General features: G+C 42.4%; 1 protein-coding gene across 4 annotated transcripts in view; it reads right to left on the bottom strand.

Annotated features, from left to right (window-relative positions):
* Positions 1–10,911, bottom strand: part of NF1 (neurofibromin 1) — a 308,789-nt gene extending 297,878 nt beyond the window's left edge. For 2 of the 4 annotated variants that reach the window (XM_053567661.1, XM_053567658.1), the window contains exon 1: positions 10,467–10,675. In XM_053567661.1, coding sequence (XP_053423636.1) covers positions 10,467–10,526 — 60 coding nt within the window. In that variant the 5' untranslated portion in view covers positions 10,527–10,675. Of the gene's footprint in view, positions 1–10,466 lie in introns of all 4 variants that reach the window. The other 2 variants (XM_053567657.1, XM_053567660.1) reach the window with 2 other exon arrangements.
* Positions 10,912–12,153: the final 1,242 nt, after the last annotated feature.

Genomic DNA, 12,153 nt, shown 5'->3' with positions numbered 1-12,153 from the left:
CCGGGCGTTGTGGCGGGTGCCTGTAGTCCCAGCTGCTTGGGAGGCTGAGGCAAGAGAATCGCGTAAGCCCAAGAGTTAGAGGTTGCTGTGAGCCGTGTGACGCCACGGCACTCTACCTGAGGGCGGTACAGTGAGACTCTGTCTCTACAAAAAAAAAAAAAAAAAAATATCTATACCTAACATATTAAGGCCATCGTGTGAGTAGGGCAGGTATCATCCTCATTTTACAAATGGAAACATAGAAAACTGATGATCAGAGAGGTTAAGTGACTTGCCAGTGGCCACACTGTAAGCTTCACAGTCAAGAGTTTTTTCTTTTACTATATGGTATGCTGCTCTCACAAATTTGAGGTGGTAAGAGCATTCTCATGCCCAAATTACTATGAGGACTAGCCAAGAAAATCTAACAATTAAACAGAAAAAGGTCTTGAGATTGTTATTAAGACATAATTACCAACAGTTCATTAAATAGGTATAAAATTACGATTACAAGTAAGTTAAATAAAAGTCCTTAAAGGTAAGTTATGAAAATCCTGTTATTTACTGTACTAACTTCACGCTTCTTGCACTAGACAGATCATCCTACCACGGGTGAAAGGACAGTAAAGTGGAGCAGGAAAGGACTTCATCAGGAAAAGTTAAGTTCTCTAAAACATTCAAGGGTATAAAACACGAATAAGAGCAGGCAATAGCTTGTAGGCTGTAGTGGCAATCCTAAACCAAATCAAAAGAGTGCCAGACGGTGATTTAAAGAAAATATGTAATCTAGAAGTTTGTACCTCAAGTTATTGCTACAGCAAAGTAATTAGTACCACTTACGGTAAGAATATGTAAAATTTTAAAACATAACTCTAATTCTTCATTATAATAGGATGGCAGTTCACATTAGCTTGGAGCTTTCTTGTCTCAACAGAAGCTCTTTCTTTGATGGTATAGTCAATGGCTCAAAAGCCACTCAGTTATATTTGAAGAATATAACCATATATCACAGGCATAAACATTTGAAATGGTCAAATATACAGCCTACTGCACCCACTCTAAGAGACTTTATGAGAATATATCAATATCAATTATGATTTATACTCTACGTTAAAATTTTCTTCAGCACCTCTAAGAGTGCTCTGTTGACTGAAGGGGCCACTGAATAGTATGAAATTTACAAGTTGCTGAAACGTTAAACTTAAGTAATAGTCACTACAATGTAAAACCTTTCTTTTCTTCAAAGACAGAAGGAATTTTGTCTCATCTTTCCCTCCCCACTTCCAAGAAAATGGAGTATTCTAAAACAGTGGTCCCAAACCAACCCCTCCCCCAATGGCCTGTTAGAAGCGTTGAGGCAGAACTCCACTTTCTGCTGCTCCGTGCCCACTCCCCAGTCGAGGGAAAAATTGTCTTCCATGAAACTTAGGAAAGGGGGCACAGCACGAGGACAGCAGTGGGCCACTGAGGGAAACAACTTCATCTGTATTCCAGATAACAGCTCCCCATTACTTCCACCTTGTCCTTGCAAATACTGTCTTCCATGAAAATGGTCCCTGGTGCCAAAATGGTTGAGCACCACTGTTCTAAAAGATGTCAGATAGGGCCATGCCCCCTAGCAGTCTGAGAAATTTCAAGAACAAAAATTGACAAAAATTAAAAAATAAAGTACATTTAGGCGGCACCTGTGGCTCAGTGGGTAGGGTGCTAGACCCATATACCAAGGGTGGCAGGTTAGAGCCCAGCCCCAGCCAAACTCTAACAAAAATAGCAGGGCGTGTGGCAGGTGCCTATAGTCCCAGCTACTCGGTAGGCTGAGGCAACAGAACCACCTAAGCCCAAGAGCTGGGGGTTGCTATGTCCTATGACACCACGGCACTCTACCAAGGACAACAAAGTGAGACTCTGTCTCTAAAAAAATAAATAAATAAAAAGATGTCAGATAAAATAAGTTTTTATAAACACAAGTCAATTCTCTCCAAAGAAATAGCTTAAAATGCCGTATTCTGCCTCACTATTGATTCTTTTAACAGTTTAAACTAACCACAAACCTCCCTTTCTACTTCTACAGAACAATCTCCTTCTTAAATTTCCTTAACAAAAAAAAAAAAAAAAGAAGAGGGCAGCGCCCTTAGCTCAGTGGGTAGGGTGCCAGCCACACACACTGAGTCTGGCGGTTCGAACCCCACTCGGACCTGCTAAACAACAATGACAACACCAACCAAAAAAAAAAATAGCAGGGCATGGTGGCAGGCGCCCATAGTCTCAGCCTCTTGGGAGGCTGAGGCAAGAGAATCGCTTAAGCCCAAGAGTTGGAGGTTGCTGTGAGCTATGAGGCCATGGCACTCTACCTAGGGCAACAGCTTGAGAGACTGTCTCAAAAAAAAAGAGCCTTCCTGTCCCTTGTCTTTATGTATATAAAATACATGTTTATATATACACACACACACCCCTCGCTCCCAAGGAATAGACTTGATAGACTGAGGAGTAAGGAACACACATGCAAAATACATTTTAATTAATAAACTGATTACCCTTAAAAGCATGTTGTTTCACAAAACAATATAGAATCTACACAGAACCCTAAAATATCAAATTTGAAGTTTAAAACAAAAATGCCCCCTAGCAGTCTGAGAAATTTCAAGAACAAAAATTGACAAAAATTAAAAAATAAAGTACATTTAGGCGGCACCTGTGGCTCAGTGGGTAGGGCGCCGGTCCCATATACCGAGGGTGGCAGGTTCAAACCCGGCCCTGGCCAAACTGCAACAAAAAATAGCCGGCTGTTATGGCAGGTGCCTGTGGTCCCAGCTACTAGGGAGGCTGAGGCAAGAGAATCGCCTAAGCACAGGAGTTGCAGGTTGCTGTGAGCTGTGACACCACAGCACTCTACCCAGGGCGATAATGTGAGACTCTGTCTCTACAAAAAGATAAATAAATAAAATATGTTTACTTCTATATCACTACACTTACATTTAAGGACAAAATTCTCCATGTTAAACACTTTTTTTTTTTAAGTACATTTAAGAAAAGAATCTAATTTCCTAATAATGTAAAAACTGGATATTTAAAATGAAATTTAACAACACTGCTGGCCTAATTCAGCAATCACAGCACCTTATGACATTTTACCTACACTTCCTAATTAGACGTTAAAGAAAACAGATCAGGGTGGCGCCTGTGGCTCAGTCGGTAAGGCGCCGGCCCCATATACCGAGGGTGGTGGGTTCAAACCCAGCCCTGGCCAAACTGCAACAAAAAATAGCCAGGCATTGTGGCGGGCGCCTGTAGTCCCAGCTACTCAGAAGGCTGAGGCAAGAGAATCGCCTAAGCCCAGGAGTTGGAGGTTGCTGTGAGCTGTGTGACGCCAGGGCACTCTACTGAGGGCCATAAAGTGAGACCCTGTCTCTACAAAAAAAAGAAAACAGATCAACAGATCAAACCCATGATATGCTACAGAAAGATGCTATCAGTACCCTAAATGTGTGTCAATGAATGCTAAAGTAAAGTATATATTGGCCAAAGTACATACAAGGGAATATTCAGAGACTAGTCATTCTCTCTTATTTAGTGAAAACATATTAGCTATAAAAGAAATATATAAATCTTGTATTTGAATAATTTTACACTTTGCAAAGTCCTTCACATTCATTATCCTATCAGACTACTGCTGAAATTACCTTATGTAGAGACTTTGTCATTAAGAGTAAGTGATAAAAGATTACAAAGCTAGTTAATCAGATGTGAACCTGGTCATTGTTTACACTCTGGGAGGAAATACAAATTCAAGTTCCTCCTTAAAGCTCAATTTTTTTTAACCCATTCCTGGTTAAAATCACTTAACTAATAAAACCTAAGCTATTATAAACATGGAAGTAAAATACAGTTATTTACCTTTCTTTCTTTTTTTTTTTTATTTTTTGCAGTTTTTGGCCAGGGTCGGGTTTGAACCTGCCACCTCTGGCACATGGAGCCAGCACCCTACTCCTTGAGCCACAGGCACCACCCTATTTACCTTTAAAATAATGCCAAAATTATCACTTTTTAGCCAGTCTACCCTTCAACCAGGAATGATATGAAAAACATTCCATTAATGGTGGATGGTCTGTGTGCTCATGACTATGCTGAGTACTGAAGCAAGTATAAGAGAATTCTAATGGGGCTTCTAGCTTTTCAGAAAGTTTACACTCTATTTGATAAAAAGACAAGAGAAAAGAAAACAAAGCTAAGCTGTGTTCAACCAACCCTCCTAAGGGTGAGAAATCTTACAGTGTGGTTCTGTAAAACCTTAGGTAACAAGGACACCAAGAAGATAACAGTGGGTTTAGTTTTAAAAGATCTTGTGGAAAAAAACAAAGTTTGAGCTGGATATTAAAGAATGCACAGGAAGTAGAAAAGCACAAAGGGGGAATTAGCATTCAGACAGGGACCAACATAAACAAAGGCCAAAATGCAAGAATGAAGTATGATATAAAAGAAGAGATTGGGCCCACTTGCCTGGAACATAGATGCATGCTGAGAGATAATGAGAAATAGTTTGGTAAATTATGTGAGGTAAATTCCCAATAGACTGTCTGTCAAAATTATTATAACATGAAAATCAATGAACATTTAAATTTGAAAACATTTTAAAGACATTCTAGTCAATTCTTTCTCAACAGATGGGGAAATCTAGGATGTATAAGAGAGCTAATGGCAATGAACAGGAGAACGAAACTCAGACCCCTGTTCACAAAATCCAATTCAGAAACAGGCTGCCAGGTAAAATAGAGAAAGCACATGTGTTCAAGGATCAATGAGAGTATCAATATAAGGACCTGAAAACACACATGTAAGAAAGGACTGTCTCTTAGGAACTAGAAGAGACTGATTTCCAGGGGTAGTGGAACATCTTAGTAGCTTTACAACTAAGCAAAGACCACTATGTTTTGACAGAAGGAATCATTTTCAAGAAAGCAGCAGTCCACAAGGAAATCAAAGCCAGAAGCTAATTTTCAGAATTATAAAGGAAAGAGGTGGATAAACAGTAGAGGCACAGGTATCCGACAAAAAAGGTCCACAGAGAAAGCTGCAGGACCAAATTAAATGTTTGATTTCCAAGAGAAAAGATGTCTAAATTTGAAGGTAACAAGACAGAAGCTCAAAAACTAAATCAGATCCTTGATAAGACAGTAGGATGGGGAGCAGAGAACTAATTGAGAACTGGAAAAAAAAAATTTTAAAGATGAGATCGAAAATAAAAAATAAGCATTATTTTTCACTCACATAAAATATCCCTTAAGAGTATTCATTTTCAACTTACTGCAAGGCCTAATAAAAACTGCAGACCAGGGCAGTGCCTGTGGCTCAGTGAGTAAGGCGCTGACCCCATATACCGAGGGTGGTGGGTTCCAACCCCGCCCCAGCAAAACTGCAACAAAATATAGCCGGACATTGTGGCGTGCGCCTGTAGTCCCAGCTACTCGGGAAGCTGAGGCAGGAGAATCACCTAAGCCCAGGAGTTGGAGGTTGCTGTGAGCTGTAACACCATGGCGCTCTACCGAGGGGTACAAAGGGGTACTCTGTCTCCAAAAAAAAAATTGCAGATCGGGTGGCGCCTGTGGCTCAAGGAGTAGGGCGCCGGTCCCATATGCCAGAGGTGGCGGGTTCAAACCCAGCCCTGGCCAAAAAAAAAAAAAAAAAAAAAAAAAATTGCAGATCGGGCTTTAAAAAAGTTCCTCGGAGATCTTATAAAAATCCAAAATAGCTTCAAAGTTTTATACATTTAACTACTTGACCAATTAGCATATGGTTTGTAACACCAAAGACATAGGCCAATCATTTTATACTGTGAATTTTATACCACATATTCGAAGGATATTCTAAGTATTCAATGTATAAGAATAACCAAATAGCTATTATAGATTTTAAAAATCAGTTTATGCTGTAACTTTAAACTGTTCCTTAAAATGTTATTTTTATATACTGCTTTTGCTTGACCAGATATAAAAAATATAATTGTTTTAAATGAACATATTTTCAGGAGGCACCTGTAGCTCAGTGAGTAGGGTGCCAGCCCCATATACCAAGGGTGGCAGGTTCAAACCCAGCCCCGGCCAAAATGCAACAAAAAAATAGCCAGGTGTTGTGTCGGGCACCTGTAGTCCCAGCTACTCGGGAGGCTGAAGCAAGAGAATCACTTAAGCCCAAGAGGTGGAGGTGGTGAGCTGTGATGCCACAGCACTCTACCTAGGGCGACAAAGTTAGACTTTGTCTCTAAAAAATAAAAATATAAATAAATTAATTAAATAAATAAATAATTTAAAAAATGAACATATTTACAAGATACCATTTGGGGATGACTTCTCAAATTTTCTTTGAAAAAAAACTTCAAATACGCATATTTTCCCCTTACTTCCTTTCAGAAATAAAGCTCTATACTGGTGGGGCATGTAGAGCTAAAATGAGACAAGCAAAAAGGCTCTAATTTGTTAAGAAACTGGGCTAATGGGCAGTGCATATGGCTCAGTGGGTAGGGCACCCGCCCCATATACCAAGGGTGGCGGGTTTGAACCCAGCCCTGGCCAGCTAAAACAGCAGTGACAACTGCAACAAAAAATAGCTGGGCGTTGTGGTGGGCGCCTATAGTCCCAGCTACTCGGGAGGCTGAGGCAAGAGAATTGCTGTGACACCAGGGCACTCTACTGAGGGTGAAAGAGTGAGATTCTGTCTCAAAAAAAGAAAAGAAAGGAACTGGGCTAATGAACCATGAGTTAAACCTACACACGTAAAATTTGCCAGTTTCAATTCAGGAACTTTCTATTTGGTACCACAAAGGCAAGTTAAGGAGAAGCACAAGATGTAACTTATACATTCAGCTTTCTGGCTGTTCACTTTTGCAACTATCAATTCCCTAATCAAGGATGTGATTATTTCTAAAATTGGTAGCACTCATTGAACTTAGGTCATAAATTTTAGATTTCAGTACAGCATCAGCAGGTTACAGGAATTTCATTTTACCCACAAAGATTTGAACTCAAAACATCAAGATGGAACACTACCACTTCTTTTAACTGAGTCAGCTGCACTAAGTTGCTAAGCAATACCTATCAGAGTTCAATATGTCTATAATCAGCAGTGGCTAATAATGCATTCCTGCTTTAATCTCATCAAATATTAGAAGTCCAACCAAAACATCAATTCTATCATAAATACAGTTGCCATCTATAGACATGCTCATGGTCCCTGGAGAGTTAAGTGGTTCAACAGTTGTAATAAAAGAGAAAAACTTGACTCCCTCTGTGCCCAGTAAAATAAAGTAGAGCTGCTAACATTCTGGAAGGCCAAGTGGGGCGGAGTGGACTGCCTGACCTAAGAAGTTCAAGACCAGCCTGAGCAATAGCTAGACTCTGGCTCTACTAAAAATAGAAAAATTAGCCAGACATCACAGTGGGCACCTGTAGACCCAGCTACTCGGGAGCCTGAGGCAGGAGGATCCCTGAATGCAGGAGTTTGAGATTGTTGTGAACTAGGCTGAGGCCACAGCACTCAAACCTGAGGGCAACAAAGTGAGTCTCTGTTTCAAAAAAAAAAAAAAAAAAAAGTACAGACAATATCACCAAAATGTGAAACTTTTCGGAGTAGTTGAAACATTTAAAATTCTTATACAAATTCTCTCTCAGTACCTGCAGGGCTTTGTCTCTCCTCCAAAAAAAAAAAATAATAATAATAAAATTGTAAACTCTAATTATATTTAATAATTATTAAAACAAATTCTATGGGATACTTAGGAAAAGCATTCCCTGTTTGACGACCATAGCACAGTGGTTACAGCGCCAGCCACGTACACCAAGCCTGGTGGGTTCGAACTAAGCCTGGTCGGTTCGAACCCAGCCTGGGCCAACAACAATGACAACCACAACAAAAAATAGCCAGGCTTTGTAGTGGGCACCTGTAGTCCCAGCTACTTGGGAGGCTGAGGCAAAAAAATCGCTTAAGCCCAGGAGTCGTAGGTTGCTGTGAGCTGTGACGCCACAGCATTCTACTGAGGGCAACATAGTAAGCCTCTATCTCAAAAAAAAAAAAGTATTCCCTTGATTATCCAGCATTCGATACTTTTCATATGGAGGCTCTTGTTATTAGGTCTGCTATGTCACTTAACCTCTCTGTGCTCCATCTAAATTAGACATTTCCACTTTAAGGTGAACTCTAATTTGAATTAAACATTTATTACTTCTATAATAAATTAATGTATATAATACGTTATGCTAAACACTGAAAACCCTTAATTTTTTTTTTTGAGACAAAATCTCACTATGTCACCCTAGGTAGAGTGCCATGGCATCACAGCTCACAGCAACCTCAAACTCTTGGGCTTAAGCGATTCTCTTACCTCAATCTCCCAAAAAAAACACACTCTTGCATCCCAAAATCAGTGGACTTCAACTTTGTAAAAACATGAGGAATAATTTGTCCTATGTGTCTTTCTCTCAATTACAACAAAAGGAATATAGAAAAAGGCTGTTTTAAACACTTACGTCCTTAATTATTAATAGATGGTGGTGACTTTGATTCCACAATGTACATAACAAAGTTGAAGGTCTTTTAACAATAAGGAAGGAAGGAGAAATATGTTCCTGAATAACTGGGCATATAATCAAAATCACTCATCTTTTAAAATTTAGAGAACTATCTTTTTCTGACACGGTAAATAAGCCTACAGATAAACAGAGAAGAGGTGAAAAAATAAAATTAAGAAATAACGGGAAAAGTTTTTTTTAATTTTTAAGAACTGGTTAAAATCATAGTATAAATCTTCCAAATTCCTATGTCCAGATTATGCTATCCACAAGGTCTACCTTTGGAGTTCCTCTATATGCCTTTTAAGTCCTTTTCTTAAATTACACAGAGAAAGTCTTTTTTATCAAGTTTTAAATCTAATGCTGTATCAATAATGCAATCGAGTACATCAGTAACATTTTTCTTTGTCAGCAAAATCAGATGGATTAATAGTGCAGTTGGTTTTGAATGCCTTTTGGTCTAGAAATAGAAGGATGGATGACACAACTCATTTAAGTCTGTGAAAGACTGTTATCCATATAAGCTTCTTCTAACTTCCTCTGCCTATTCCCTAATAACTTTCAGACAGGTCTGAAACATTCTGAGTCCTGTGAGGCAATGTTCATGGACCAAAGAAACGTGGAGACCTTCCCCCACCCCTTCAGCTCCCATCATTGGTTTTGCGATTATATCCAGTAAACAAAATATTGACTTAATCTTTAAACAATTCTCTCATAATAGGAAGCCCATGATACAACTGCAACTGCAAAAAAAAAAAATCCCTTTAAACCATTCCCAACTACCTCCTGCAAAACGAAGTTAAACTTAATTCTCACTGACAAAAAGACTATGTGTGCATTCATTCTGATCAGCCCTAGGATTTACTGTATAAAACTCAGGGGATTAAAAAGTCATCATCCTAAGCTATGAAACTTTTTTTCCAACCCAAATATTCTCAATGAAAGTTCTCTTGTCAAGCAGGAGAGTCAAAAACAACAAACACTAGGAGAATTATCAGCTCCAGAACCACATCCCAGCTGTCCTTCCTCTCCATAGTCAGTGGCTCAAATGCAGTTTCCCACTTTCCTTTCGCCCTCCTCCCCTTACTCCCCAAGATTCTCACTTAAAAAAAAAAAAAAAGCAATATTTACATCCTCAAGACGGGTGTCAAGGAAAGGGGGAATGGATGCAATTATCAAAGAAGGGAAAAGGGGGTAAATATTTCAGAATCACGGTTCCCACTGCAAATGTCAATGTAAAAGGCAATCTGTGTCATTGGGATATGGGGGGACTTGTGGGAGGGGTCATCAAAAAGATGTGCAATGTGTGTGCACTTTGACCTCTTGGAGCAAGCTGAGACCATGGAGCAGAAAGTAAGAAAACCTGTGTTTTCCCTGCTTTCTTCTACTCTTCCCCCTCCAAGAGAGGAAGCTGAAGAAACTGGGGGAGGGGCAGAATGTTATCGTTCTATTGGGGGTACACAAGACGGGCCTTAAGGTTCCTTTAGTTACTAGTCTCCAGTTAGTAGAGTCACGGAGAGAGGAGGAAGAGGGAACCTCTACATGTAACCCACCTCTGTGCAAAAAGGAAGGGAGTAATGATTAGATCCAGATGGAGCGCCCCTGAAAGCGCCCTCAGGTCACTCATCCCTATTAGCAGGCGGAAGGGCTGGGATAAAGGGGATGGAAGGTCCGAAGGACTGGTGAAGAACAAGGCCCCACCCCCACCCCAACTTAAGAGAGAAGGGGAGCCCGAGACCACAGCCGTCCCCTCCTTCCCCACACCTCCCCCTTTGGCTACCCCCACTTATCGCCCCTTCCCTTCCCTTCTTTTCCTTTCCTCTACAGCCTTAGGCAGCCGCGAGGGAGGCGGCCGCTCCTTCCTCCCCTCACCCACCCCGTCCCCACCCCCACTCCGCTCCCACCTCCCGCCCTCCACGGGCCCGTTACCTGCTCGTCGAAGCGGCTGACCACGGCCTGGACCCATTCCACCGGCCTGTGCGCGGCCATGTCCTCCCCGCGGCCGGGGGGCGGCGGAGGAAAGGGTCGGCCGGCGCCCTGGGCCGGGAAGAGGGCGGGGAAAGGGGGCTGAGGTGAGGGGAGAAGAGACCAGAGGGTCTGAAGAGTGCAGGCTCCAAACGTTCCCACGGGGGTGGGGATGAGGGGTCGACGCCAAGCCGGGAGGGGGAGAGGGGAAGGGGGCGTTGGCAAGGAGGCTGGGGGGAGGGGGGCGGGGAAAGGGGGACCCGGGGAGGGGAGGGGGCCTCTTGGTCGCTCTCCCCACTAGCGCCGTGTCCCCACAGCCATCACAGTCCGAGACGCCGCCATGACACCCCACCGGAAGTGGGATCCTTTCCACGGCCCGGGGAGAGGGAGAGCGAGCGAGCTAGAGATTGAGAGCGCGGCTGGGAAAGGGGAGGGGGAAGCGAGAGGGAAGGGGGCCTGCCGCGCATGCGCCCGCGCCAGCCGGTTTCATTAATGAAAAAGCGAGCCCTCCTGGAGGTGACGTCACCTAACTCCTCCGGGCCGGAGACGCGCGTCCCTCAGCGCCTCCGGGCTCACCTAGACTGGCGCGGGGCTCTGTCCGCCAGAGTCTGAGCTGACCCGGGAGCTTCCGCTCCCATTCCCTCTGCCACTTAGAGCTGCCCCTCCCCCGCCGGCCTCCGAGCTTGGATTGCGCCAGCAGTTGGAAGTTAGGGCGCCCTGGGGCTACCATTTCTCCCAGCGCGTAGATCTCTCAGGGAGGCTGAGCCCTCTCTGCCTTAAGTTTTAACAAAAAATAAGGCACACAACCTCAGATTTCCAGGCCCTTCGTAGCTACCATAGACTGCTGAGAAACAAACAAATCAGAGATTCAGTGTTGGTTCGTTTTTTTGTTAAAGGTCGCTTAAAAACCAATGCTAGACCCGGCGGCAAAGTACTCAGTCTTAAGAATCCAAGCCCATCCTTCCTCTTCTAAACTGACAGGCACTCGATTTGTAATTTTTGCACAGCTGATAGATTCAAGTTTCATCCTCAAAACAGCCTTTAAGGGCCTCGCATACATTTTTTTTTTTTTTTTTGGCCGGAGCTGGGTTTGAACCCACCACCTCCGGCATATGGGACCAGCGCCCTACCCCTTTGAGCCACACACTTTAATCATCTCATTCAAACCTTACAACAAATCTCAATAAATTATCATTATCCTCACCTAACTGATGAATTCCGTGATTTGCCCAAGGCGGTAAGATTGACTCAGAAGAAAAACCTAGGTGGTTTAACTCCAAAGACAATAGACACAAACAAGGGCCCTCCTGAAACAAAGGCCTTCCTGATCCCCCGACCCCCCACTACCAAATTTGAAAGGAATTCAAGTGGGATTGGTTGGGCCAGTTTTCCAGGAAGGGGATTACTTCCAAAACAATAGATGATCTATCTGTATCTGACATTGGACTTTGAGACAAGTTATGTAAAAATGTATCTTCCTCAATACATTTTTAGTTAGGCTAATGTTCAAATGAGTTTACACCATTTGAACACACACCAATCAGACATTTAGGCCGCACTGAAAGATAGTAACTGGGTGATAAGGCAGAGCTAAACTAGAACTTTAATATTACCACAAAAAAGCCGTAAAACTAATAGCTCGTGTACAGAG

The sequence above is a fragment of the Nycticebus coucang genome, chromosome 18 (assembly GCF_027406575.1).
Source record: "Nycticebus coucang isolate mNycCou1 chromosome 18, mNycCou1.pri, whole genome shotgun sequence".
NCBI lineage: Eukaryota > Metazoa > Chordata > Mammalia > Primates > Lorisidae > Nycticebus > Nycticebus coucang.
Note: the sequence above shows the minus strand (reverse complement) of the source record. Positions and strands in the feature narration are given on the sequence as shown.